Source organism: Podarcis muralis, chromosome 8 (genome assembly GCF_964188315.1).
Source record: "Podarcis muralis chromosome 8, rPodMur119.hap1.1, whole genome shotgun sequence".
Taxonomy (NCBI): Eukaryota; Metazoa; Chordata; class Lepidosauria; order Squamata; family Lacertidae; genus Podarcis; species Podarcis muralis.
This window is the reverse complement of record NC_135662.1, coordinates 10,529,352-10,557,023: the sequence shown is the minus strand read 5'-3', so window position 1 is coordinate 10,557,023 and position 27,672 is coordinate 10,529,352. Positions and strand designations below refer to the sequence as shown.

The window sequence follows — 27,672 nt, the reverse complement described above, 5'->3', positions numbered from 1 at the left end:
TAGTGGAAAAATGAGAAATTGATATGTATTCACCCATCCCTTATGGGAAAGTGCCATTTCTTCCAAAGACAGCTGTTTTAGTCTAGTTCAGATGTATGTGAAACATATGGTAGTCTTTTACCCACAGAAATCTGTTTGTTTAATAATGTTTTATTACTTGGGTTTTGGTTTTTTTTTTACACCTATATACACGTTTTCCTCAGCTTCACCCAAGGCTCATACACTGTAACACAATTTACATTATACAAGGACATCACCCACATAAATAAGTTTATATATGCATATCTGGGACCTCTGAGAGGTTGAGGATGAACTCCAGTTATTAACCAAAAACATGCTGGCTCTGGATTTCATAAGGCAGAACCTAATCTGATTTGATTTAGGCAAGTCTGCAAGCACAGCAACAGCTGGACTACTTTGCTTGAAACCGTAGATTTTCTCTACATTAAAAATCAAAAACAAAAACCAGGGCATCAGGGAAAAGGTTCTAACTGACTTGGTCTCCCTGAGTTAGTTTTCTTCTTACATGGAATATTTTATGTATGGAATTGTAAAAAAGAAATGATTCTTCCGGCCGCATTCTGAGGTCCAGGGTAGGACCGTACCACCTGATTTTGCTAAGCAAAATAACCTCGTGCTTTGGATTATCTGAAGTTGTTTATCCCGCAGGCTCCTTTGTGTGACGAACTCTGCTAAAGGTCTTGTGTGGTCTGGCCAGGTCAGAGGAAGGCCTGACATTTGGAATAATTTTCCTCAGGGCAGAAGATTAAGATCTGGTAATATTCCAGTTCTATGACCTAAAATGCACGTGATGGTGTGCTGATGTGTATAACTTGTGCCTATTATAAATAGAGTGTGCAATGTGGGGGAAGAACTGCCTTTGACTTGGATAAGAGCCTATTGAAATAGTAACTGGCCAAACCCGAACCACCTGGTGGGATACACCTTTCTTTGTTCTCGCAACCAGAGCCATTTCTGAAAGAGCTTTCCTTATCAGTCAGCATCCATTGCTTTTCACTGTACACTTTAAGCCCCGTCTCCAGGCTCTGTCCCAGAGGACGTGGTCTCTTGTGGACTGAAAAAATGGTGGTCGTGTTATCTCCCAAGAGTGCAAAAGTTTTGTCGTTTGAACATGGAGTATCTTAAGTTTCTTCTTGGCCACCTTTTGCTTTATCAGGATCGGTTCTCGTGATAAATGAAGGGTGATTCGAACTTGTTCCGTAATATGACAGACCTGCTTTTCTGCTTCCGGTTGTTCGTGTAAGAGTCAGTTTCTCCAGTTAGGGCAAGATAGGAACTGATGCTGTTCCTCAGCCCAAAGCTCAGGCCAGAGTCCTCTATTCCAAGCATGTCTACAATGTCACTGTCATCTTCAATTGATCTTTAAAAAGAAGAAGGAGAAGGTTGTTTATTGTCTGAGATATTGATACAGAATAAGGTACTTCAACTGCCTTAGCTTCTTTGCAGTTTGGCTTAATGCGGTGCCAGAAGATAGACAAATGGGTCTGGGAATGTGCCACAAAATGGGTTTGTGTGTCCCCAGGCCATTTTGTGTTGTGCCACCCATGTTGGTCCTCTCCTGGTCTAACATTTGGACCCGAAGGAAATCAGCACGAACATTTCTGAAATTGGAACTAGAGATGGTTTCTCGTCGAAGAAGAATGGTTTATCCTGCTTTCAAACCTGGTTTCTTTCTTACCCTAATGATATCATTGTGGTGTGTGTGTGTGTGTTTTTTTTGGGGGGGGGGCGTTTGAAGACAGAAATGCACATGCTCCAAGCCATCAAGTTAATGTATCCACGTAGCATTTCCAGAGTGTTTTGGCTGGTTATAACTAAGTTGGGGACATGTACACATGCTACAAGGCTTTGCTTGACATAAATCATGCAGGCAACCCTTTGTAAAATATAATAACTCTGAAATCCACACAACAGAATACAGTGGTACCTCTGATTACGTACTTAATTTGTTCTGGAGGTCCGTTCTTGACCTGAAACTGTTCTTAACCTGAAGCACCACTTTAGCTAATGGGGCCTCCTGCTGCTGCCGCGCCGCCGGAGCACGATTTCTGTTCTCATCCTGAAGCAAAGTTCTTAACCCAAGGTATTAGCGGAGTTAGCGGAGTCTGTAACCTGAAGCGTTTGTAACCTGAAGCGTATGTAACCCGAGGTACCACTGTACTGTATGAACCAGGCCTCAGTGAGAACATGACTTAGAATGTGCAAAGGGATTGTTAAATTATGGTATCACTGAGTAGATGTGGGTTTAACAAAATAATCAGCCACTGCTTGCCGTCATCGCCCGAATTTCAGTTTCCAACCCCTTTATTCCCCACCCCTTTTTTCAAATACAGTGGTACCTCGGGTTAAGAACTTAATTCGTTCTGCAGGTCTGTTCTTAACCTGAAGCTGTTCTTAACCTGAGGTACCACTTTAGCTAATGGGGCCTCCCGCTGCCGCCGCACAATTTCTGTTCTCATCCTGAAACAAAGTTCTTAACCCGAGGTACTATTTCTGGGTTAGTGGAGTCTGTAACCTGAAGCGTCTGTAACCTGAGGTACTACTGTATTTATTTTTGTCTAAAGGTAAAGGGACCCCTGACCATTAGGTCTAGTCGTGGCCGACTCTGGGGTTGCGGCACTCATCTTGCTTTATTGGCCGAGGGAGCCGGCATACAGCTTCTGGGTCATGTGGCCAGCATGACTAAGCCGCTTCTGGCGAACCAGAGCAGCACACAGAAACGCCGTTTATCTTCCCACCAGAACGGTACCTATTTATCTACTTGCACTTTGTGCTTTCGAACTGCTAGGTTGGCAGGAGCAGGGACCGAGCAACGGGAGCTCACCCAGTCTCAGGGATTCAAACCGCCGACCTTCTGATCGGCAAGTCCTAGGCTCTGTGGTTTAACCCACAGCGCCACCCGCATCCTTTTTTTTTGTTTGTCTACAACACCAGAAAAGGAATAAACTAGGCACAGAAGTGTAAATTCTGGAGTCCAAAACTCAATCCCGCTATTGCACACATCATACAAAGCATGAATGTTTTAGCAATCTTATACTGGTCAAACAGAGTACCGTATTTTTTGCTCTATAAGACTCACTTTTCCCCTCCTAAAAAGTAAGGGGAAATGTGTGTGCATCTTATAGAGCGAATGCAGGCTGCGCAGCTATCCCAGAAGCCAGAACAGCAAGAGGGATTGCTGCTTTCACTGCGTAGCGATCCCTCTTGCTGTTCTGGCTTCTGAGATTCAGAATATTTTTTTTCTTGTTTTCCTCCTCCAAAAACTAGGTGTGTCTTGTGGTCTGGTGCGTCTTATAGAGCGAAAAATACGTAATTTATTCCAGTTGCAGAACTGGGGTTTTGTAGCTGCAGAATCTCAGAGCACCATCTGCATTGAAATAGCCCTCCAGACCTTTGTGGACGACAACTCCCTTAATTCCCGACCATTGGGCCTGGACTGATGGGAGTTATAGTTCAACACATCTGGAGGGCACTGAGTTGGGGAAGGCTGGCATCAGCTGCCCCCACCAAACATTACCTCTGCCTATCCTTCCACGAGAAGGTCTTGCTGCGCATCACGACGGGGGTTTCTTGGTTCCTCGTCTCTTGATTCCTTACTTCGTTGCTGCTCATGTGTTGGGTGAGGCAGGGAGTGGTGAGTATGCAGCAGAGGCCATCAGCTACCTCTGAAAGAAGAAACGGGCGCAATATGAGTTGCAAGTCAAAATCGTCTCTGACTTTTGCAATGTTTTTGTTTGTTTCTTGGTTACAATAATAATTTATTATTTATTCCCCACCCATCTGGCTGGGCTTCCCCAGCCACTCTGGCCGGCTTCCAACAAAATATTAAAATACTGTAATACATCAAACATTAAAAGCTTCCCTAAACAGGACAGTCTTCAGATGCCTTCTAAAAGTCTGGGAGTTGTTGCTCTCTTTGACATCTGGTGGGAGGGCGTTCCACAGGGAGGGCGCCACTACCGAGAAGGCCCTCTGCCTGGTTCCCTGTAACTTGGCTTCTTGCAGTGAGGGAACCACCGGAAAGCCCTCGGAGCTGGACCTCAGTGTCCGGGTAGAACGATGGGGGTGGAGAAGCTCCTTCAGATATACTGGACTGAGGCCATTTACGGCTTTAAAGGTCAGCACCAACACTTTGAATTGTGCTCGGAAACGTACTGGGAGCCTATGTAGGTCTTTCAAGACTGGTGTTATGTGGTCTTGGCAGTCTAGCTGCTGCACTCTGGATTAGTTGTAGTTTCCGGGTCACCTTCAAAGGTAGCCCCATGTAGAGCACATTGCAGTAGTCCAAGCGCTAGATAACTAGAGCATGCACCACTCTCGTGAGACAGTCCGCGGGCAGGTAGGGTCTCAGCCTGCTTACCAAATGGAGCTGGTAAACAGCTGCCCTGGACACAGAATTAACCTGCGCCTCCATGGACAGCTGTGAGTCCAAAATGACTCCCAGGCTGTGCACCTGGTCCTTCAGGGGCACAGTTAGCCCTTTCAGGACCAGGGAGTCCTCCACACCCACTCGCCTCCTGTCCCCCAAAACAGTACTTCTGTCTTGTCAGGATTCAACCTCAATCTGTTAGCCACCATCCATCCTCCAACCGCCTCCAGGCACTCACACAGAACCTTCACCGCCTTCACTGGTTCTGATTTGAAAGAGAGGTACAGCACTCTCTAGTGATGTTTCTACCCCATCTTTTCAGTTCAGGAACTTCCAGGGCAGCTTACAGGGAAAACATGAAAGATGAAATTAATTCCCTAATGTTTTTCTGTCTGAGCTGGCAGAGTTGCTGGAAACTACAAGAGGAGAGGGGTCCCAATTGTGGGTTTCCCACAGCAGGGCTCTTCTTAGGTTCTTGAAAACAGGGATAATGTTGGAAAGATGACTGTGATTTATACAGACCATACAGCTTACAACACAGCTGGAGTAAAGCAAGAACTCTGCTGCTCTTTCGTTTTGTTGCTGAAAAGTGAGAGGCAGTGTGGAGTAGTGGTTAGAGTGTTGAACTAGGACCTGGGAGGGCAGGGTTTGAATCCCCACTCAGCCAGGAAGCTGTCTGGGTGACCTTGGCCCATTCAGCATCTCTGTGTATGGGGCGGAGGTGGGGAAACCTCTCTCTGCAAAACAGGCTAGAACTGGCTACAAAATGAGCTGTTGATCACCGTGTCTCTTCCACTTTTTCACATCCTCTATTGCAAACTTTAAAAAGCAAACAGCTTTGAAATGCATGATGAAGAATGAGATTATCACTCTGCCTTTTGGCTGTTGGATGTTTCTATCCACCCAAAATGACCTAAATATAAGTGCGCTGCCTGTTGACATTTATCTAGCGCCGAGCTGTGAAGCTGTGTGCCAGCTTCCTTTCCCACATTGTGTCGGCCACCGGTGACTTCTGAGAAAAGGCATGGCTTCTAGGCAAATGTTGTGGCTTCACACTATGCAGAATGCATGCGATATTGGCATTAATGGCCAAACGTTAGCATTGTGTTTCCCCTGCAGGAAGGCTCCGCCCACTTTCGTTCTCTTTGTTCTGAGGGGCACATTCTGCCACTCGGAAGTGGTGCTGCCTTTAGATGGCAAGCGATTGCGAGCGTGCAGTGAGCTTTCAGCATCACAGCCTTCTAATCAGCCTCAGAGCTCACGTAGCTCAGATTACAGGTGTCATGCTTGCAAATAAATAATAATAATAATAATAATAATAATAATCCCTGAGAAGTGCATGGTGGAGACTAGCCCTGCAATGACAATGCCACAAAATACGCTGAGGTAAAGTGGTACCTCAGGTTAAGTACTTAATTCGTTCTGGAGGTCCGTTCTTAACCTGAAACTGTTCTTAACATCAGTTAACACCCTGTTCCAACATCAGGGTCTTTTCCAGGGAGTCTTCTCTTCTCATGAGGTGGCCAAAGTATGGGAGCCTCAGCTTCAGGATCTGTCCTTCCAGTGAGCACTCAGGGCTGATTTCCTTCAGAATGGAGAGGTTTGATCTTCTTGCAGTCCATGGGACTCTCAAGAGTCTCCTCTAGCACCATACAGTGGTACCTTGGGTTAAGTACAGTGGTACCTCGGGTTAAGTACTTAATTCGTTCCAGAGGTCCGTTCTTAACCTGAAACTGTTCTTAACCTGAGGTACCACTTTAGCTAATGGGGCCTCCCGCTGCCGCCGCGCCACTGGAGCGCGATTTCTGTTCTCATCCTGAAGCAAAGTTCTTAACCCGGGGTACTATTTATGGGTTAGCGGAGTTTGTAACCTGAAGCGTCTGTAACCTGAAGTGTATGTAACCCAAGGTACCACTGTACATACACAGTTAGCCACCAGTGATATCATTACATAGCCAAATCTCTTTGGCTCTGAATAGTTCTAGGTCATGATCTTGTTCACCTTGGTAGACAGGCGAGTCACAATGAAGGACCCTCTTAAAATCTCTGAATTAGCAGCATTGCAGGGGGTCAGACTAGATGACCCTTGGTGTCCCTTCCAACTTTACAATTCTATGATTTTTATCCTGGGGCTGCAAATAAAGGCGAAGGGTCCTGGGTCAATGCTGGAGCAGGAAAAAGGTTCCAGGTTCAGTCCCTGGCATGCAGGGCTGGAAGCGTCCCTTGTCTGAAACCCTGGAGAGCTTCTGCCAGTCAGTGCTGGCAATATTGAACTACATGGACTCTATAGTATTATTATTCTAGATTTATTAGTTGTGTGCTTCATGCAAGACACCCAAAGCAACTGGCAAACACTAAAACCAGCTGCAACAATCAATAGAAACCTTAAAAGCTCCACATCCGCACAAATAAAAGTCAGGCCCTTTCAGAGCCTGCCCAACCAGAAGAGGAAAGGCAGTTTTCCTAAAATTTAAAATATATAGTTCTAAAGTAGGGGAGTTTAAACAGTTCCCAAAAGTCCACTGTTCACGTAAGAAATGATTGCATATAAGAGTTTGGCGCAATATTGGCACATCCACAAACTTGTGAAGCGTAGGAAGAGAACATCTTGCAAAACTGGATATTTGTTTCCTGCAGACTCATAGTTTGACCCTTGGGTGACAGTTATGCAATGGCCACTACCTAGGGGCGAGAAAATCCTGTCCCTGTGTCTCTGCACATCTTTCAGCACGCTGACATACAAAATTGGATCTGCAGCCTTGTCTAATAATAATAATAATTTTTTATTTATACCCCGCCCATCCTGGTTGAAAAACTGGGCTCAGGGTGGCTAAATTTAAAACACTTAATTGTAAAAGCAGCATAAAATACAGTATAAAAACATGAATATCAATAAAATTCAAAGTTCGGAAATCAATTTAGGGGAAATCCATCCAATAAACATTAGATGATCACCAGGGCTAGCTGGGTGAATTGGTCCTATTTGGGCCAGTGAGGAGGCCGGGGAGAATTAGCTGTGGGGTCTCAGAGAGGGTGATCTTCATAAAAGGGGAGGGGGAGGGAAGAAAAGGGAAATAAAAGATCAGGCTGAATTCAAATTAAAAGCCAGGCGGAATAGCTCTGTCTTACAGGCCCGATGGAAGGAGGTTAAATCCTGAAGGGCCCTAGTCTCATGGGACAGAGCATTCCACCAGGTCGGAGCCATCACTGAAAAAGCAGAATAACTGAGCGTTCCATGGGGATTACCATTTGCAATGGTGCATCATGTTCTCCACTCAAAAGCCGAGGTAACCGTATGAATCAAAGCAGACTTATGCGGTGAACTGCGTTTCTGAAAGCTTGAAAACGCTTGTTTGTTTTAGAGCAGAACGCGCCTTCTTACCGGAATAGTGATTTACGAGGTCCTCAAGGCACTGGAAAGTTTGCCGAGGAGAGATATAATACCAGTTGTTTGGCAGGCGGAAGATTCTGTAATGTTTCACTTGTACGTGCCGGACTGACAATGAATATAAACCTAGAGAAGGGAGAAAAGTCAAACAATCATCCATTTATCTGGGTACTGAGAAACCCGGGAGCAGTTAAAACATTTTAGAGGGATAGAGACACTGCAAGCACACCTTGCTTTTAACCCATTTGGCTTGTCATGCCAACCTCTAAAGAATAATTGGAATCAGAGCTTGGTGGGGACGATTCCTTATTATAGGCTGCTATAGACGTGAGTGACGCTGTGGGTTAAACCACAGAGCCTAGGACTTGCCAATCAGAAGGTCGGCGGTTCGAATCCCCGCGACGGGGTGAGCTCCCGTTGCTCGGTCCCTGCTCCTGCCAACCTAGCAGTTCAAAAGCACATCAAAGTGCAAGTAGATAAATAGGTACCACTCCGGCGGGAAGGTAAACAGCGTTCCCGTGCACTGCTCTGGTTCGCCAGAAGCAGCTTAGTCATGCTGGCCACATGACCCGGAAGCTGTACACCAGCTCCCTTGGCCAATAAAGCGAGATGAGCGCCGCAACCCCAGAGTCAGTCATGACTGGACCTAATGGTCAGGGGTCCCTTTACCTTTACGGATGCCTTGGTAGAACCCCCCCCCCAAATTCCCAGGATTCCCAAGGAAAAACTGTTAACCTAGCACAGGAATTGCAGGACCTATGGCTCTCCAGATCCCAGATCCATCTAACATGGGATGAAAGCAGCTGTAGGCAGGGCTACATTTTACTCACCCCAGACTCTAGAATCAGCTATACAGCTGCAAATACAATGTTTTAAGTGTGTTTTAAGTACAATTCCCATCATCCCTGACCACTGGTCCTGTTAGCTAGGGATGATGGGAATTTTAGTCCCAAACATCAGGAGGGCTGGGATTTGCCTGTGCCTGGTATATAGTGTGTACGCAGCCATAGTCCAAAACATCTGGACGACACCAAGTTTGCGAAGTCTGGTTTAAACTGCCCTTAAGAGGAAGTATCAGGCAGAGAAGTGGCAAAAGTTGAAAGTAAAATCTCATTTTCTCACCTTTTGTTGTTTCGCTCTTTCTAATCATGAACGAGCCAATTCTGGTATTGGGAAGAAGCAGAAGTTCTTCAGCTTTTTCTCTTCCCAGACCTTCAAATAACCAACTGTGGGAGAAGGGAGGCTGGGGTTATAGGAGTGAAAAAGCAAACTGGATTTGTCCACAGAAATGCAGACTTAACTAGGAGAGTACCGTATAATGTATTTTTGGTACTGCTACTTTTTTAAAAAAAAATCACTGTGAATGTAGACGTCCCCCAGTAGCTGGAAAATTGCAAGTTATGAATGGCAAGGGAGATGCCCCCAAAATATGGTGCTTTGTGCATGTGTAGGAGAGATTTATAAAGGGATGCGGGTGGCGCTGTGGGTTAAACCACAGAGCCTAGGGCTTGCCGATCAGAAGGTCAGCGGTTCGAATCCCCGTGACGGGGTGAGTTCCCATTGCTCGGTCCCTGCTCCTGCCAACCTTGCAGTTCGAAAGCATGCCAGTGCAAGTAGATAAATAGGTACCGCTCCGGCGGGAAGGTAAATGGCGTTTCCGTGCACTGCTCTGCTTCGCTAGAAGCGGCTTAGTCATGCTGGCCACATGACCCCGAAGCTGTACACCGGCTCCCTCGGCCAGTAAAGCGAGATGAGCGCCGCAACCCCAGAGTCGGTCACAACTGGACCTAATGGTCAGGGGTCCCTTTAGCTTTACCTTAGGAGAGATTTATACCAGGGACGGGGAACCTGTGGCCCTCTAGATGTTGCTAGACTCCAACGCCCATCATTAGGGATGGGGGGGGAAATTCAATTCAGTACACATTTTAAGTCATATCTATCAAATTCACACTTTCTGAAACAATACGCAAACCAAATCACAGTGAAGCAGATTAGAAGGATTTGGGGGTAGCCCTCCTCCTGAGCTGAAGTGTGGTGTCAATATCGCCCCAACCAAGTTGAATCAGAGAGTGCTCTGCCCCTCTGTTTTTTCTGCACAGAAAGCAGCATGTTTTTCTATCTACCTTATCGTCTATCTCTAGGTCCACGGGCTTTGACGGTGTCCAAAATGTCACCTGCAAAGCACTGGAAAACTCTGGGTTGTTTTGTTGTTGTTAAAGCACAGCGATAGGGAGTCTTGCTTCAATTAAAAGCATCATTTAATTTTTAAAAACCCCTACACAGCTCTTCTTTATCACCCCACCCCATCTCTTCAGAACTCCCCTAGAAGTGTTCTAGGGAGTGTTGTGTTGCAAGCAAAGTCTTTTTAAAAAGTGCATGCAAAAATTTACACTGCTCAGCCACCTCTTATTTATTTTAAGGCAGGAAAGAGCAAAATAAGTTCTGCTCCCCTGAGCAAGAGACAACCCACACTCTCCCCGCTGCTTATATGGGATGATGGAAGAAAGTGAATCCCTTTTGCTTTCCACACAAAAAGTTTGGGTTCCTCTGCTTGTAAATTCCATCCACTTTGGTCAAAAGATGGGAATGTCGTAGTTGGTTTTAGATTCTTCATTATAGCGAACAAAGAAACAGAGAGGTTCATTTTATACAGTGGCTCACAAGCCAAATTGCTATATACAGTGGTGCCTCGCAAGACGAAATTAATCCGTTCCGCGAGTCTCTTCGTCTTGCAGTTTTTTCGTCTTGCGAAGCACGGCTATTAGCGGCTTAGCGGCTATTAACGGCTTAGTGGCTTAGCGGCTATTAACGGCTTAGCGGCTTTAAGAAAAAGGAAACAAACTCGCAAGAACTTGCAAGACGTTTTGTCTTGTGAAGCAAGCCCATAGGGAAATTCGTCTTACGGAACGACTCAAAAAACGGAAAACACTTTCGTCTAGCGAGTTTTTCGTCTCGTGAGGCATTCGTCTTGCGGGGCACCACTGTATCCTGACACATTATTCAGGTCCTTATCTATCTATCTATCTATCTATCTATCTATCTATCTATCATCTATCTATCTATCTATCTATCTATCTATCTATCTATCTATCATCTATCATCTATCTATCTATCTATCTATCTATCTATCTATCATCTATCTATCATCTATCTATGTATCTATCTATCATCTATCTCTCTATCTATCTATCTATCTATCTATCTATCTATCTATCTACCATCTATCTACCATCTATCTATCTATCTATCATCATCTATCTATCATCTATCATCTATCTCTATCTATCTATCTATCTATCTATCTATCTATCTATCTAATTTATCATCTATCATCATCAATCTATATCTATCTATCTAATCTATCATCTATCTATTATCTATCTATCAATCTATCATCTATCTATCCTCTATCTACTTTATCTGTCTGTCTGTCTAGCTTTTTTATACAGATTATGATTATTATCAATTATATTTGTATCCCACTTTTCCTCCCAGGAGTTCAAGTTAGCTTACATAGTTCTCCTCCCCATTTTATCTTCACAACAACCTTGTAAGGCAGGTTAGGACTATAGGCCCAAGGTCATATAGTGAGCTTCATGGCTGAGTGGCGATTTGAACCCTGATCCCCCAGGTCCCAGTCCGACAGCGCTACCTGGCACATTTATATGATGCACAAAATACAGCTGTGCCAAGACAACAGTGGGAGTTTCCTCACCCGTGGTAAACTTTTGCTACACATTTTTCCGGGATGTAGTTTTCTTGACCTGTAGTGAGGGAACGGGCTCTCCACCAGCCTCCTTCACTGCAAGAGAGAGAGAGAGAGAGATATGAAATGCATATTGAAATTTACCGTCATTGTAGTGAGTGGGGAAAATGGTCTAAAATATATCCCTGTGGGTTGTGAACTCCGACAGACATATGAGGGATAAAGGTGATCATCAGTGAAACTACTAGACTTCCTCTTTCCACCCGTTGTATAAAAAAAGAAACTCAGTAAAGTTAATGAGACTTCCTGTTTTCAGATGAGGTAACATCTCCCCCTTCCCCCTGAATCGTATGTCAGCTGCTCATTTCGCTGTTGTCTCTGCCGGAGATTTGCAATTTACAACTCTGTCATCTGTCTGGAATACCCACATGCCCGTTACAAGAGGAAGATCGTTTCTCTGTGCTACTTTAGGTCAAGGACGAGGAATCTCAAGTCCAGCGACCTAATGTGGCCCTCCAAGCCTCTTTGTGTGGCCCTCAAAAGTCTCCCCAGGCCACACACCAGTGTAAACAAGAGATGCATGTCAGGGCAAAAATCTTAATTTCACATCCATTTTAAAAATATTTGGGAATGGCTGACCATTCAATAGGATGCACTCACTTTACATTGTTTAAATAAAAAGAATAAAGTAAAGGTGATGGCATTGTTAGCATATTAATAAGCATTTCCAAAGAATGACACACACATTCTAGGGATAAAATAGGGCTGCCAAACGTCCAGGTTTTCCTGGACACACCCGGGAATCAGACTGAAAAATGGTGGATTTTTGCTGAATAGGCAATATGTACGGGAAAACCCCAACGTATGGGAAGTGAATTGAAGAATACACTGTCCTTGGGTTGCTTAAATGTTAAAGCCACTGTGATTGTTCACATGCTAACTTTAGCAGGGCCTGAATGCTCTGGGTGATATTTAACTAAAAATCCATACTAAATAGCACCAATGAAATCGACAAACTCAAGCAAGTCGTGACTCATTCAAGTCCATTGTTTTTGGTGGGTCTACCCCGAGTATGTCAGCCTGATACCATCCTGTATAGTAAAGGTAAAGGGACCCCTGACCATTAGGTCCAGTCGTGGCTGACTCTGGGGTTGCGGTGCTCATCTCGCTTTATTGGCCAAGGGAGCCGGCGTACAGCTTCTGGGTCATGTGGCCAGCATGACTAAGCCACTTCTGGTAAACCAGAGCAGCGCACGGAAATGCCGTTTACCTTCCTGCTGGAGCGGTACCTATTTATCTACTTGCACTTTGACGTGCTTTTGAACTGCTAGGTTGGCAGGAGCAGGGAACGAGCAACGGGAGCTCACTGAGTCGCGGGGATTCAAACTGCTGCCCTTCTGACTGGCAAGTCCTAGGCTCTGTGGTTTAACCCACAGCGCCACCCGTGTCCCATCCCATATACACCATCCTGTATATTTGACTGCAAAGCTGGGATCTTTGCAGAAACTTTTCAAGCCCCCGTACCACTGATTCTAACAGGCAGACTGTTGAATGATAGGGGAAGTAACATTTTCTGTAGCTCTCGGTACAGAAGTTGGCAGCGTAGCCCCATGGCCTGTTCTCTCATTTGAGTTACAGCTTTTGGCCCGGGCTGCAAGTTCCCTGAGCATTTTTTCGTGCCTCAGCAGAATCAAAACAGGAAAAGGAAAGTTCCACTAAGTGCTGACTTTCACGCTTGTGGGCTACGGTCTCCATTGCGTGATTGGTACACAACAGGTATATTTGAGCAAAATCCACCTGATTTTTTATTTCTTTAAAGACAAGCAAACACCCGTTATGAGCAACACCCTCTGAATCACCTGAGCCATGCAAAACACCCCAGAGCCCTAACACCTAAATAGCGGAGCTTTCCTTGTTGCCCAGTTATTTACAAAACAGAGACTTTCGGTTGTTTCTTATACATAGGAAAAGTGACTTCACCCCCTCAGTTTCACATGCGGAGATAGAGAGGAGGGGGAATTTGTTGGAAACTACTTAAATCAGTTGCCGTTGGTAAGGTTTGGAAACCATTTTCTCCCCCAGCTCAAATGGACTAGAACCTTGAGAGTTGCATGTTTTATTTCCAGTAGCCCATGGGAGCCCTTTGGGTCTCCTCTTCAGACCCTCACATGTCCCCTGACCATTGATGCTGCAAATCAATTTTGCTGCCGCTGCCAATTTTTGTGGCACGAAGGGGATGGGGACGCCTACCCAAAATCGCACTTCTCGGCAGCACAGCATTGAATAACGCGAATTTCTCAGCTGTCCTTCAACTTAATGCAAACTTCTTCCTTTTTTGAGAATAAAATAGGAAGGTACTCACTCTGATATTACACGCAATTTTTCTCCGACGTGAAATATAGGTTGGCTTATATCCGGATCAGGGTAGTTGTCAAGGACAGCAAGGAAGTCACTTCTGTGGCCTGAAGAAGAGTGAAGGATGCAAAATATGAAGTCAATATGTTCACCAGAATCCAGTCATAACCTTGGTGCATCCAAGGCTTTGACCCAGTATACCTGAAGGAGCATCTCCACCCCCATAGTTCAGCCCAGACACTGAGATCCAGCTCTGAGGGCCTTCTGGCGGTTCCTTCCTTGCTAGAAGAGGTTGTAGGGAACCAGGCAGAGGGCCTTCTCGGTGGTGGTGCCCACCCTGTGGAACGCCCTCCCATCAGATGTTAAAGAAATAAACAACTATCTGACTTTTAGAAGACATCTGAAGGCAGCCCTGTTTTGGAAGTTTTTAATGTTTGATGTTTTATCGCTTTATTATCATTATCATTAATACTCTGTTGGGAGCCGCCCAGAGTAGCTGGGGAAACCCCGCCATATGGGCGGGGTATAAATAATAAATTCTTATTATTATCCCAGAATAATATGTTTCAGAAGATGTGGGCCAAAGTGAATCCTAGTACAGTGGTACCTCGGTTTATGAACTTCCGTTCTTAGACCGAGGTAAAGTTTGCAAACCGGGACACTACTTCCAGTTTTGTGGAGTTTGTAAACCGAATCGTTCGTAAACAGGACTGTTCTTAAACCAAGGTACCACTGTACTTCATTTCTGATAGATACAAATTCAGTACCTAAGTCTGGTGAGAGATGTTGACGCCTCTTTGGAAAGGTCATCTTTTGAACGGGAAGCTCTACCTTTAATATCTGTCGTCGGTTGGGACTTAGTCCCTGTGGTGACTCAGTGGGAAGATAAATGCACTCTGCTTATGCCGAAGGTTCCCTTGCATTTATGCTTACCTCACATGTTCCTAAGTTGAGCCCTAGCACTTAAAATACAAAACTCCCGTGGCCGTGTTGCCTCACGCACATGGAGTCCTCTCAAAGGATCCTGAGAACTGTAGTTTGCTCCTCACAGAGCTCCAGTTCCCAGCACCCTTAAAAAGAAATCCAGTTTCCAGGATTCTCTGGGGAAAGCCATGTGCTTTCACATTGGCAATGTGATCTTAGTCTAACATAATGAATTAACTGCACCCCTTAAATGCTATCCAGACTGCCCACTAACCCTCTCTTCCCAACTGGTTCTCAAAGGGTCTGGCAGGAGAGGATGGGAAAATTCAAGGACAATCAAAGAAAAATGTAAACATTTCAGTGTGATACAGTTTAGTAAAATATACTGTAGTCATTATTATTTTTGTACAACATGTAGCTGTTTTCTGGATGTCTCATGGTAGTATTATAAAATAGTTGTGTTCTATGTGAGATTATCTATATCTATATCTATATCTATATCTATATCTATATATCTATATATCTATATATCTATATATCTATATATCTATATATCTATATATCTATATATCTATATATCTATATATCTATATCTATATCTATCTATCTATCTATCATCTATCTATCTATCTATCTATCTATCTATATCTATCATCTATCATCTATCTATCTATATTTCATATATATATATATAGAGAGAGAGAGAGAGAGAGAGAGAGAGAGACAGATAGATTGTTAAAATTTTATATTTCTCATATATATATATATATATATATATATATATATATATATATAAAATTTTCAGCTTTTGCAAATATTTTGACAAGAAAAAACAAATCTTTACAAATCTAATTTACCTCCCCCTCGACTTCCCTCCTTTCTTTGGTTATTTGTTTCTTCATATCCAATTCATACATATTTACAAGTTTTCCCTTGTCTTCCCCTTAATTGTCTCTTACTGCACGTGTTCGTATCAGTCCCACAAATGTTTTAATTTGTATACAATGGGTCTTCAAAGAGTCAATGAATTTCCCCCATTCTATTTTAAAAAGTCTCCCTTCTTGATTTCTTGTTCTTCCGGTGAGTTTCACCATTTCTGCATATTCCATCCATTTTAATTGCCAGTCTTCCTTCGACAGAACTATTTCTTCCTCCCATCTTTGGAGGAATAAATCGTTGTCTTCTGTGTTATAAATCGGACACTGCTAGGAGTTGTTTCTTTTTGTTTTCCTTTTTTTTTATCAATGAAAAATTCAGTGTGGTGAAAGCAAATTTTTATTCTGAAAGTGTGGCACAGATAAATATTTTTTTTGAGAACCATTGGAGGCCCACATTACCCCTACCCGAGAGCTGCATAAAATCCTGTCAAAACCCTGTTTATTTGCCATTACTCATGTGGCACCTGAATGCCATCTCCCAAAGCCTAGCTGGCAACGCATTTCAGGTACATATTCAGCCCTGTTCACTACTAAGACTAGGCCTGCTATTGCCACGATAGCTGCTATCTCCTGTCTCTGGCTGAATATTTATCCTGGGCCGCTACAATCTAATCAAACGATGCCACGTTGATCTTCTTATGTCAAACAAGCAGTACATCTTTATCTTGCCAATAGTCTAAAAATAGTTTGAGGCTTAAAAATAGCACAGGGCGGAAATGCAAAACCACAGGAAGTCAGAAAAATCAAGGTCGCCTTCCTGTTCAGTTAGCAGTTGGGTTGGGTACCTCTTGACTTGGCTAGCTCCTCTGCCAGCAGCACAGCTGCTATCGACAGAGAAAACAAGGACACCTTCGTCATAAAGGCACAAGATAACATTTACATGTCCTGTTTGCTCATGCGTAAATTTATCGGGAAGTGAGGTTGTAAGGAGAGACCACAACATAGCGCCTTGCATTCAGGAGGGGGTTTGTAGTCCATCCCTGGTGCCGTACCATTTTTGCTTGTTTTCTTCTCCCTCCCAATACATTTTCCTTTTGTGCTGTGTGTCTCTAGGCTGTTAACCTGGGGACAAAAACTGTCCTGTTTGCAGTGATCTGTAAACTGCTCTGGAAGACTCTTTTTTTTTGGGGGGGGGGGGCTAAAGAACAGGATGGTGAATATATTGGGCAATTTCAGTAGCTCAACAGCACAGTTCAGAATGTAAGAAGGCATCATTTTCCATTCCACCCTGTATTAGCCGCATGGGGCAATGTTTCCGTTCTCCTGCAGTTCACCTCCCTCTAAAAACTACATTGCTCATCTCACTGTCTGCTGTAATGACATCATGTAACTTATATAATTTACATAACCCCATAAATTAAGCTGCCATTATGCTATTCCACCCCGTTCATTTCAGTGCAAAGAAAGCATAGTGCAAATGGGAGCGAGGAAGCGATGAATTGCCTATTGTTTCTGGACTAAGAGCAACAATGACAGTGGATACCAATTGTATTTGCTGGAGCGATTTCCATAGTGGACATGGGTCAAATAAGCAAACATTGGGAACTCACCCACCCTGACATCTCAAGTTAAGATGACCCAAGAGCCTGTCAGGGTTTTGTAACCACCCATTGCACCAGATTTTGTAGCCGGTGGCACTTGTGAGCAGGATATTCTTGCATAGTTGCTGGCCTTGTTTAGTGCACGGTGAGCCTCAGTCCAGAATATCTGAAGGAGCGTCTCCACCCCCATTGTTCTGCCCGGACACTGAGGTCCAGTGCCGAGGGCCTTCCGGCAGTTCCCTCACTGCCAGAAGCGAGGTTACAGGGAACCAGGCAGAGGGCCTTCTCAGTGGTGGCTCCTGCCCTGTGGAACGCCCTCCCACCAGATGTCAAAGAGAAGAACAACTACCTGACTTTTAGAAGACATCTGCAGGCAGCCCTCTTTAGGGAAGCTTTTAATGTTTGATGCATTACTGTATTTTAATATTGTGTTGGAAGCCGCCCAGAGTGGTTGGGGAAGCCCAGTCAAATGACGGGGTATAAACAATCAATTATTATTATTACAGCCCCTCTCCACACACCCAAACCTTGACTCTAGCCCTTTCCTGAGAGACTCCAAAAAGGATGCTAAAACTCTGAAAACTAATGGAAATCAAGTGGGATCTGCGAGAAAACATTGCTATGTGGAGTGATCCTGTTCAGATTTCTGGTCAAGCAGCCAAGCCCGCCTCCAGGATATTCCATTCCACTCCCCACCCAAGTTCTTTTCTCCCTCATCCCAGTATTTAGCATTATGTGGAACGTAGTCCTCATTGTTGCTTATTTCTTATCCTTTGCACAGGTGTGTGTTTCTCTAAAGCAGGGGTCAGCAAACGTTTTCAGCAGGGGGGCGGTCCACTGTCCTTCAGAACTTGTGGGGGCCGGACTATATTATTTTTTGGGGGGGGGATGAATGAATTCCTATGCTCCACAAATAACCCAGAGATGCATTTTTTTTAAAAAAGCACCCATTCTACTCATATAAAAACACCAGGCAGGCCCCACAAATCACCCAGAGATGCATTTTAAATAAAAGGACACATTCTACTCATGTAAAAACATGCTGATTTCCGGACCGTCCGTGGGCCGGATTGAGAAGGTGATTGGGCCGAATCCAGCCCCCGGACCTTAGTTTGCCTACCCTTGCTCTAAAGGTTTTTTCTTTTCTTTTTGGCATTTCTTAAAACTTTGGGAACAACTAAGCTGCAGGCTGGGCTTGACCTTACGATTTAAAGGTAAAGAAGATCTTTGTTCTTTTGCGTAAAGCTGTGCTTTTAAAAAAGTCTTATAAAACCCTTTTCACACTTAGCAGTTCGAAATGCACTCCTTGATTTTGGTATGAGATGCAGAGGCAGATTAGGGGAACGCAACCAGTTTTGACTGGGCTGGGTGCAGGGCCTCAGGGGCGCCAGAACGGTGAAATAGAACGGAAGGTGAGAGGGGTGGGGTGTGAATTTTGGCGTCGCACAGGGTGCCGCTGAAATTTGAACCCCCAAAGTCTGCGAGATGCAAACTATATAGCTTGCAAGTGATGCATCAAAAGTGTGAAGCACCCAAGAGCTAAGATTTAGGATCAGGGCAATGCTGAGGTTTATGGGGGGTGGGTGGGTATAGGTAAGTGAGCCCTTAATGAAATCCACAAGACCCCCCCTGTTTTGACCAAACTCTGATGGAACTGTGATTTTAATTCCCCATCATGTTATAGTGTCACTCTGTGATATGGAGGGAAATTAAAATGCGACCCCACAACTGTGGGGGCCTTGCGGGAAGTTAAAATGGCAGCTCCCCAACTCAGCTGCCAAATTGATTCGAGTCCTGCTTGAGGGGGGTCCCAGGTCAGAGTCAGAAGGGGGACTTGTTGGAGGTTTGGGATGCTGACAATTGCCTCAGGCCACTACAGTGGTACCTCGGGTTAAGTACTTAATTCGTTCCAGAGGTCCGTACTTAACCTGAAACTGTTCTTAACCTGAAGCACCATTTTAGCTAATGGGGCCTCCTGCTGCTGCCGTGCTGCCGGAGCACGATTTTTGTTCTCATCCTGAAGCAAAATTCTTAACCCAAGGTACTATTTCTGGGTTAGCCGAGTCTGTAACCTGAAGTGTATGTAACCCGAGGTACCACTGTATATGCTGATGCTGTCTCTGAAAGACTTTTTTGCTCATGGCATGTCATGTTCGTCAACAATTTATGGTCTCCCTTTCTCTTCCCACTCCTCCTCCTCCGAAATTGTAATTTAATTTAATTTAAGCACACTTACCAGATTGCCAGGATGTGATATTTATCTCAGGCGTGGTTTTTGTCGTTCTTATAGTGTTCCCCATTGTTCTTCCTTCAAAGTGCGAGCTTCAGAGCTAAAGTAGCAAAGGCAGATACAAAAGCTTCAGGTTAGCACCTGCTTTGCTTACTAACATTTAGTAGCTTGTTAGAAGAAGAAGAAGAAAGCAGACACATACTTTGCATTGATTCTTCTCCTTAATTATTTGATGTTCTGCATGTGTCTGAGAAACAAATGCATTTGCTTAAGTTCTCACAACTTCCCTGAAGTTGTCACAACAGTGGCCCGAAAGCCGCAACCAGAAACGTTGCCAAGAACTGATGTATAAAACAGTATTTTCCACCGATGTTGTATTTGCATAATAGGAAGTTGCAGTCAAAGCATGAAAAGACAGTGTGTGTGTGTGTGTGTGTGTGTGTGTGTGTGTGTGTGTGTGTGTGTGTGTGTTTGGTGGCACCAGGGACAATAAGACGTCAATATACTTAGTCTACGCAAACTCAGGCATACAAAATACATACTCTGTCTCCCCAAATCAGTCTCTTTTCCCCCTCCCACTCTGCCTCAGTTTGTTCTCTCCTGAACCACAGAGGGATGGAAACCATTCCCCGAAATGTATCCACATACCCTCAAGAATTAAAACAGACAGCGCTGGTTTTATAAGGCACAGCTTAGTTTCATAACAATTTCAGCAAGAGACGGAGGCTTGGTTCAGATTTTAACACAGACTCGCCGAATTTGCACTCCCCAAAGCAATATGCAGACTGAAACACAGCTAGCCTTCAAAGCCCACACTTCTACGAATTTTGTGGTTCTCTGACCGAAAATGTGTGCAAAAATGTGTAAATCAGGAGAGAGTCTGTGTGGGAATTGTCCCCCACCCCCAAACGGCCTATGAAAAAGTCACTGGCAGACTAATAAACTAAAAGGCTGAAAAGTCCATGGATTCAGTCTTATAATATACCAGATTGAATAGTGGGGAACTTCTGATGCCAGCTCTAAGAGGTCTATTTGTGGCTAAGGTTATTCCTCAGTTGACATAGGGAGTAGAAATCTGGGGCATTTTGAAGGCAAAACAGTTGGAGATAATACAGAACAGATTTATTTGCTCTTTATTGGGTCTCCCACCAAGAGCACATGTGACTGGAGTAATTCCAAATTTATTTTATGTTGGAGGCTGTTGTCTTTTATTTTTTTAAAAAACTGAGACCTTTGGTAAATGAACTGGGCAAATTGTGTACAGAAGGGCAGCCTTGTTCATTCTCCCCATACACCCGGATAGCTATCAGTAAATTGTTACTGAGGAAATATGGACTTGACTGAAAGGTCCATTTTGCTGCGTAAATGCAGCTTACAATTCAGTATTAAAGCACAGCTCTTAAGAGCCGTCTGCAGAATAATACACCATGATTTTATCCAGATTTTCCAGTACTTTGCCCGCTTAAAATCGCACTGCGGGGAAGAGAAATACTTATTTGAGGACTTTTTCTCTGCAAAACAGTTACAGCCCTGGATTTTTTTGGACTATGAAGTCTAATTTTCTGGAAGGGAGATTCAAGAAAACCCCCAGAGATTAGCCCTTTGTTGAAGACGCCAAACACTACATGTTATACTGTAAATTGTATGAAACAGACAAAAATAATTAGAGAAATCTTTAATGGTGGTTGTTCCTTGCAGTAATATGGAAAATGGTAAATATCTGTTGTCCAGTTCAGACAGGTATGTAATGTTTAACACAGCTGTATTTGCAGTGAGACAATACCATGTTGCCTCCTTTGAGATCTAAGATTCTGTTTTCCCTGTATATTTTATTCCTTATATGGGCCAAGTTTTTATTTTGAAGTAATAACTCTTTTAATTTTTAGACACATGTTTCTGTTGGGCTACAACCAGCATGTGGTTTCTTCATTAATAATTTTGCATGTAAATCCATATGTCAGTGAAGATAACATACAAAAATAAAAATGTATTAGGGGAAACTGCAAACAAAAATGGTCCTTTTAAGGAAAACGCACACTAAAATGCCAGCAAACTTTTTTTTATGAGGACTTAAAAATATTGCAAACTCATGCTGAAATGTGGTGAAAGAAGATTTGGAAAATGAGAAATTGATAGGCACTAAAATTGCAGGATCGCCTTATATCATATGAGCCCACTCAGCTGCTTCGATCTGCAGAACAGGCACTGATAAATGTGCCACATAATACTCTTTCTACAGTTGTAATAAATTGATATTTTAGTGTGGCAGCAGCTACACTTTGGAAGTTCCTGCCTACTGACATCTGTCAGGTGCCATTGCTGTATGCTTTTTGACACCTACCTATAATATTTTTGCTTAGGCGAACCTATCCGGACACATAAATGTTGATGCGCTTTAATCTTTCTCTCTTTTAGATATACTTTTAATATTAACTATTTTAAAACCTTATTAATTGTATCTGACTGGCTTTTTTAACTGATGATTTTAATATTTCTTGTAAACCGCTTAGTTTTAAAACCAATCAGCTGGTAATTTTTGTCAAATAAATAAATACGAATTGGCGTATTCATCTGTTCCAAATTCCAGCTCTGGTTTTTCATCAGCCTATAGGGACTTTTACTTACTCTGTCGGGGTCTCACCCAGTTACCTTGAAAGCCCAAGCTACTGTTTCGTTCCATTCCAAATCTTCATCATACTTTTGGGAAAAGGTATGTATGGACTCCCTTGTTCTGTGGGATTTTATCTGATGCGGGATTGATTGTTTCGTCATTTATAAATGTTATTATCCTGCCCTCCAGGCCAACTGAAATTCTTTTCTTAATTAAAAGAAAAAAGCTGAAAGCCTAACCAGACTTACTTGAGAGTAAGCCCCATTGAATCCATTGGGAGTTACCTCTGGGTTAACTTGACTAGGATTGTTCTGTTAAAATACTAGCAAAAGGCAGCAACAAAATGAGGAAAAATAGATGTAACTGGTCTTTACCGAATCAGGCAGTTGGTACATTTAGCTCAGTGCAATGTCTATGTTTTCAGAAAAGGTTTTAGAAAGGGATTCTCTCTCAGTGACACCTGAAGATGCCAAGAGATGACCCTTCTACATGCATCTATTAAGTCATATTATATTGTAGTGAAAATAGCATAACAAAGATGCATTGTATCAGGAGAACCTGCCCGCTAGAATGTGTTCATTAGTCAAAACAGCAGACAGGAATGGGTTTATTGGGAGAAATCTGTACTACAATGCTGGTGAATTTTCACGAGAGTTTTCAAAGGAACAGAAAATTCGCAAATTGCTGCAGATATATGGAAAGCTGGATTTTCAGACTGGGGAAAATGAGACACTGAGAGAACAGAAATTGAGAGGTCCACTCCTAGTCAGGGGTGATGGGGGTTTGTGTAACAACAGATGGAGGACACCAGGATAGATATAAGGCTGCTAGGAACTACCAAGGCAGGATGCAAACCTGAGGTCGAGGTGGAAAGTTCTCCACAGTGACCCTCCAGGAGGTGAAAAGGGGCTTCTAAACTTGCCTCTCCAATTGCATAGAGCAGACCCTTAAGGATAACAGGGGATCTCCAGCCAGACTTGCTGCCGAATGAGCATCGATCTCATTCCCACCCACCAGTTGTGTACACACCCTGCCTCCCTAGAATCCTAGGAAATGTAATTTACCCATCACAGACCTAGAATTCCCAGCACCCTTAACAAACTACAGCTCCAGGATTTGGGCAGGGGAGTGCTTTAAATGTATAGTGTCTTTTTTAAAAAAAGTAATTCATTTCAGAGGTAGTCAGGAAAATGGACTCCCTCTCCCAAGCCAAAAGTAGGCTTAGAGAAGAGAGAAAGGGCTCTAGAGAGAGTTGTCAGCTTCAAGATACTGGAGTGAAATTGCCTCTCGTATCTTCCACTGTGACCTTGTCAAGACATGCAAAGTATTCTGTGAAATGCAGGGCTTTTATTGTTCGTTTAACACGTTCACCGAAGGGCTTCTTACTCTGCTTTGGAACAGGAAGTTAATGCACCCGTTTTTCTCTGTGCGTATGTCTTGCAATTTGCAAAGGCAATTTGAAAGGGGCTGTTTGTGGTGTGGAAATTCACCCTCCTTTTGCCTCTGCTGAATGGGTTTTGCAGGCTTTTTTTTATGGCTTCGGAAACCTGCAAAACCCACTTAGCCAGAGGCAGCGGTGTGACGAAAGAAAAATGTGCATACCATGGGAAGTGATTTGCCTCTCAAACCGCTTCTGACTTTCTTAAAAACAAGCAAGCGAAAACGGTTTTCTGCCTCCATCCGTGGGGCCAAATGAGGTATCCCAGACACAGCCGTGTTTGCTGCCCTCTGGCCTGCCCTATTCCGTTTTGAGCCCCTTCCCTTCCCTGCCCCTTCCCTGCCTAATGCATTTGGGAAAGAGGGTAAGAGCAGCTCTTCTGCATCAGACCAGTGGCCCAAGCCCTCCAGCATTCTGTTCTCACAGCGGCCAACCAAATGCACCAGCGAACCCTGCACACAGACCGCAAAGCACAGCAGCCCTCTCCCTTCCAGTGGTATTCTGGTATTCAGAAGCATCACTGCCTCCGACAGAGCACAGGCACAAGTGTTGGTCACCTTGGCTATAGCCTTATGCTCCTTTAAAGCCTGCCAAACCAGAGTCCATTGCTGGTTTTAACCTTTAAAGCCCTATACGGCCTAGGACCCTCGTACCCACGGGACCGCCTCTCCTGGTATGTCCCACGGAGGACCTTACGGCCTTCAAACAAAAACATCTTGGAGGTCCAGGGCCACAAGGAGGTTAGGCTGGCCTCAACCAGACCAGGGCTTTTTCAGCTGTGGCCCCGATTTGGTGGAACGCTCTCTCGCAAGAGACTAGTGCCTTGCGGGACTTGACATCTTTCTGCAGGGCCTGCAAGACGGAGCTGTTCCACCAGGCCTTTGGCAAAGGCACAGTCCTTTGGTAATCCTCATAGAACTCTAGCCCAATGGTTGCCATTAATTAGATTTTGAATTGATTTTAAAAAGAATTGATTTTAGAATGCTGTGTTATTTTTATTGTTAGCCGCTCTGAGCCCGGCTTTGGCTGGGGAGGGCAGGATATAAATAAATTATTATTATTATTATTATTATTATTATTATTATTATTATTATTATTATTCACATCCTGTAAATTTCATTGTGCAAAGAAGTAGTTTATCTTGTCTTTCCCCCTCCAAATCTAAAAGAAGCAGGGTCTGGGCAGAGAGTCACCCAGAAGGTCAACAGGGCAAGGCAACTGGAGAATGCTCCCCCATCTCCTTCCTGTTCACACTGCTTGGATGCTCAGAGAGAGCGCAGGAGCCACAGGTCCCCCTCTAGGGAATTTAGGCCTCGACAGATGCACCTGTCCTTTTCTTTCACCCCAGCCCCAATACAGTGTCTCCCAAACTGGGGTCTCCAGCTGTTTTTGGACTGCAACTCCCATCATCCCTAGCTAGCAGGACCAGTGGCTGGGAGTGATGGGCACTGTAGTCTAAAACAGCTGGAGACCCCAGTTTGGGGGACACTGCTGTATGTGATGGGTGAGGGAAGGGACATAGCATCTCTGCCTTTTGTGTGGAAGGTCCCAGTTTCATTCTCCAGCATCTCCATCTAAGGCTCAGGATGTCCCCCTGCTAGAGAGCAGCTGCCAATCAGTGTAGACGATACTGAGTTAGATGGACCAAAGGTCTTATTCCATATACAGCAGCTCCCTATGAGCCAGGCTGTGCAGGAAAGTGTGTGAGGCATTGGGGCAGGTTTAGCTCCCACCTCGCCCACTGCTTTCAATGGAATCGGTGAATACAGAGGTGTGGTTGCCTGCTATCCAGTTTTGGCCTCATTGAGGAGCTTCTTCCTTGCACCAGCCTAAAGAACTGACAAACCCCCACAACCTTTTCTCAAACAGAACCGCCACAGCTGCCTTGGCTTGTGCAAGAACGCTCAACGTTGCTGTGCGACAAGGGGCTAACCCAGCCCTGGATTCCAGCAGAGCTTACCTTGCGTTTAGATGCCAGGCATAGTGCCCTAGCCCTCTTCCTTTCACCAGCGACGCCTGGCTTCCATGTCGCTTGGAAAATGCCAGAGGGGTAAGCAGATTCAGTTCTGATGCACACAGCCGAGCGAAGTGAGGCTTTAGGAGAGTTCGGCAGCCTATCGTGCAGCCCCGTTCTTGCTAAACAAGGCGCATACTTCCTCTGTGAGAAATAAGGAAGAGCTCCGCGTATTGCACGAGATAAGTTCCTGTTGCTCGTTGCTAGCTGGACTGGGAGGTGGTCTGGGGCACTTTTGCTCTCCTTTTTCGACAAGCTGTTTTCATGTCAAGTTTTGGGGGGCCTGTGGTGGTGCAAGCGGTGGCTGTGGCTGTACGAAAAGCAAAGGAAGGGGTTCCCCTGTGCATACGAAACCTTTGTGCACTACATGTTTACAGTGCCTGTTGCTCGCTTGTGCCGTTTATGTATTTATAGCTTGCTGCAGGCCTTCCTTCCTCCCCAGAGCCCAGAATGGCATGTTGCATCATGATACTCAGCTGTGCTCAGCCCAGAAAACTGGCATTGTGGGCATGCAGAAAAGCAAGCTTCGGTGTCAGGGATCATAGAGTTGTAGAACTGGAAAGGGATCCTCTAGTCTGGAATTTCCCAAACTTGGGTCTCCAGTTGTTGTTGGACTAAAAATCCCATCATCTCTGACCGCTGGTCCTGCTAGCTTGGGGTGATGGGAGTTGTAGTCCAACAACAGCTGGAGACCCAAGTTTGGGAAACAACTCCCTGCAGTGCAAGAATCTCAACTAAAGCATTTATGACCAGTGGAAGGTTCTCAGGCAAGGTGGAAGGAGAAAGAACTTGCCCATGTGAAGACCACCTGGTGGAAACCCTTACATATACGGTTTTCAGTTGTAAACTATATGCTGATCTTCGCCAGCAATTTCTAGATCAACTCTGTTTCCCTAAATGGAAACCAGAGTCAGAGGTCATACATTTTCTATTACTGGGGAATGATCAGGAGCTCACCAAGGAAGTGGCTAAATATCTCTATTTGGTTTCTTGTCGTCGAAATACAGTGGTACCTTGGGTTACATACGCTTCAGGTTACATACACTTCAGATTACAGACTCCGCTAACCCAGAAATAGTGCTTCAGGTTAAGAACTTTGCTTCAGGATGAGAACAGAAATCGTGCTTCAGCGGCGCGGCAGCAGCAGGAGGCCCCATTAGCTAAAGTGGTGTTAAGAACAGTTTCAGGTTAAGTAAGGACCTCTGGAACGAATTAAGTACTTAACCCGAGGTACCACTGTACACTGCAGACGTCTGATCTCCCTGGAGGCCAAGAGATGTGATGATAGACTGCTCTGCCTCCTTTCTTTTAGCAAATGTTTTGTGCCACTGGGGAAGTGGTAATTCTGTATTGATTTGTTTTGGAAGATGTATGTGATGCCAATAAAGGTTTTACGATATGATACGATTTATGATAAGTGGTTATCCAGCTTCTGCTTTGAAACCTCCAAAGAAGGAGAGTCAGCAACTCTTTGGAAGAGTCCCTTCCACCATCTTACCATCATAAAGTCCTTCCTGGTGTTTAGTCAGAACCTCTTTCCTTGCAACTTGAATCCATTGGTTCAGGTCCTACCCTCCAGAGTAGAAGAAAACAAGCTTGCTCCATCTTCCATATGACAACTCTAAAGATATTTGAAGATGAATATCTCCTCTCAATCTCCTCTTTTCCAGGCTAAACTCCCTCAATTGTTTTAAATCAGGCTTGGTTTCCAGACCCTTGACCATCTTGGTCACCCTCCTCTGCAGATGTTCCAGCTTGTCCATATTCTTCTTAAATTGTGGCTCCTGGAACTGGATATGTGATGAACTGGGATGTGGAACCCCCTGGCTCTCCAGATGTGGATTGACTCTACAAGCCCCAGCCAGCATGGCCAAGAATCAGGGGCAATAGGAGTTGTGGGCCCCAACATCTGAAGGGCCACGGGACCCCCGTTGCTAACTCGTTCAAATAAGAGTTGTGTCTAGCAGCTAGACAGACACCGGTCAGCGCAGATTATTGCTCAGGGAAAGAGTAAGACTGACCTGGAAACGTTTTTTATTGGATCTTACAAAAATCAGAGGACACCAATTGGTTACTGGCACAAATGGAGGCAAGCTGGAATTCAGTAGTATGATACTTTTGATACAAACACAATGAG

General features: G+C 44.4%; 2 protein-coding genes across 2 annotated transcripts in view; one reads left to right on the top strand and one right to left on the bottom strand.

Moving 5' to 3' along the window:
• TG (thyroglobulin) overlaps nt 1–27,672 on the top strand; it is a gene marked incomplete at its 5' end in the record, with an annotated part of 174,890 nt that overhangs the window by 102,779 nt on the left and 44,439 nt on the right. The window lies entirely within an intron of this gene.
• On the bottom strand, nt 131–25,856 carry SLA (Src like adaptor). The gene is made up of 8 exons (XM_028736118.2): nt 25,482–25,856; nt 19,479–19,572; nt 13,847–13,946; nt 11,494–11,580; nt 8,901–9,004; nt 7,773–7,904; nt 3,539–3,686; nt 131–1,381 (listed from the first exon to the last, which is right to left on the bottom strand). Exons 2-8 carry the CDS (start codon nt 19,540–19,542, stop codon nt 1,174–1,176), a joined length of 843 nt encoding a protein of 280 aa, XP_028591951.2. The 5' UTR covers nt 19,543–19,572; nt 25,482–25,856; the 3' UTR covers nt 131–1,173.

Excerpts from the sequence above, each read along its gene's own strand:
- SLA (XM_028736118.2), bottom strand. The coding sequence starts at position 19,542 with ATGGGGAACACTATAAGAACGACAAAAACCACGCCTGAGATAAATATC. Across the intron at positions 13,947-19,478 it reads TATCACATCCTGGCAATCTG|GCCACAGAAGTGACTTCCTT; the intron begins GTAAGTGTGCTT and ends ACTCTTCTTCAG. Across the intron at positions 9,005-11,493 it reads GTAGCAAAAGTTTACCACGG|TTGGTTATTTGAAGGTCTGG; the intron begins GTGAGGAAACTC and ends CTTCTCCCACAG.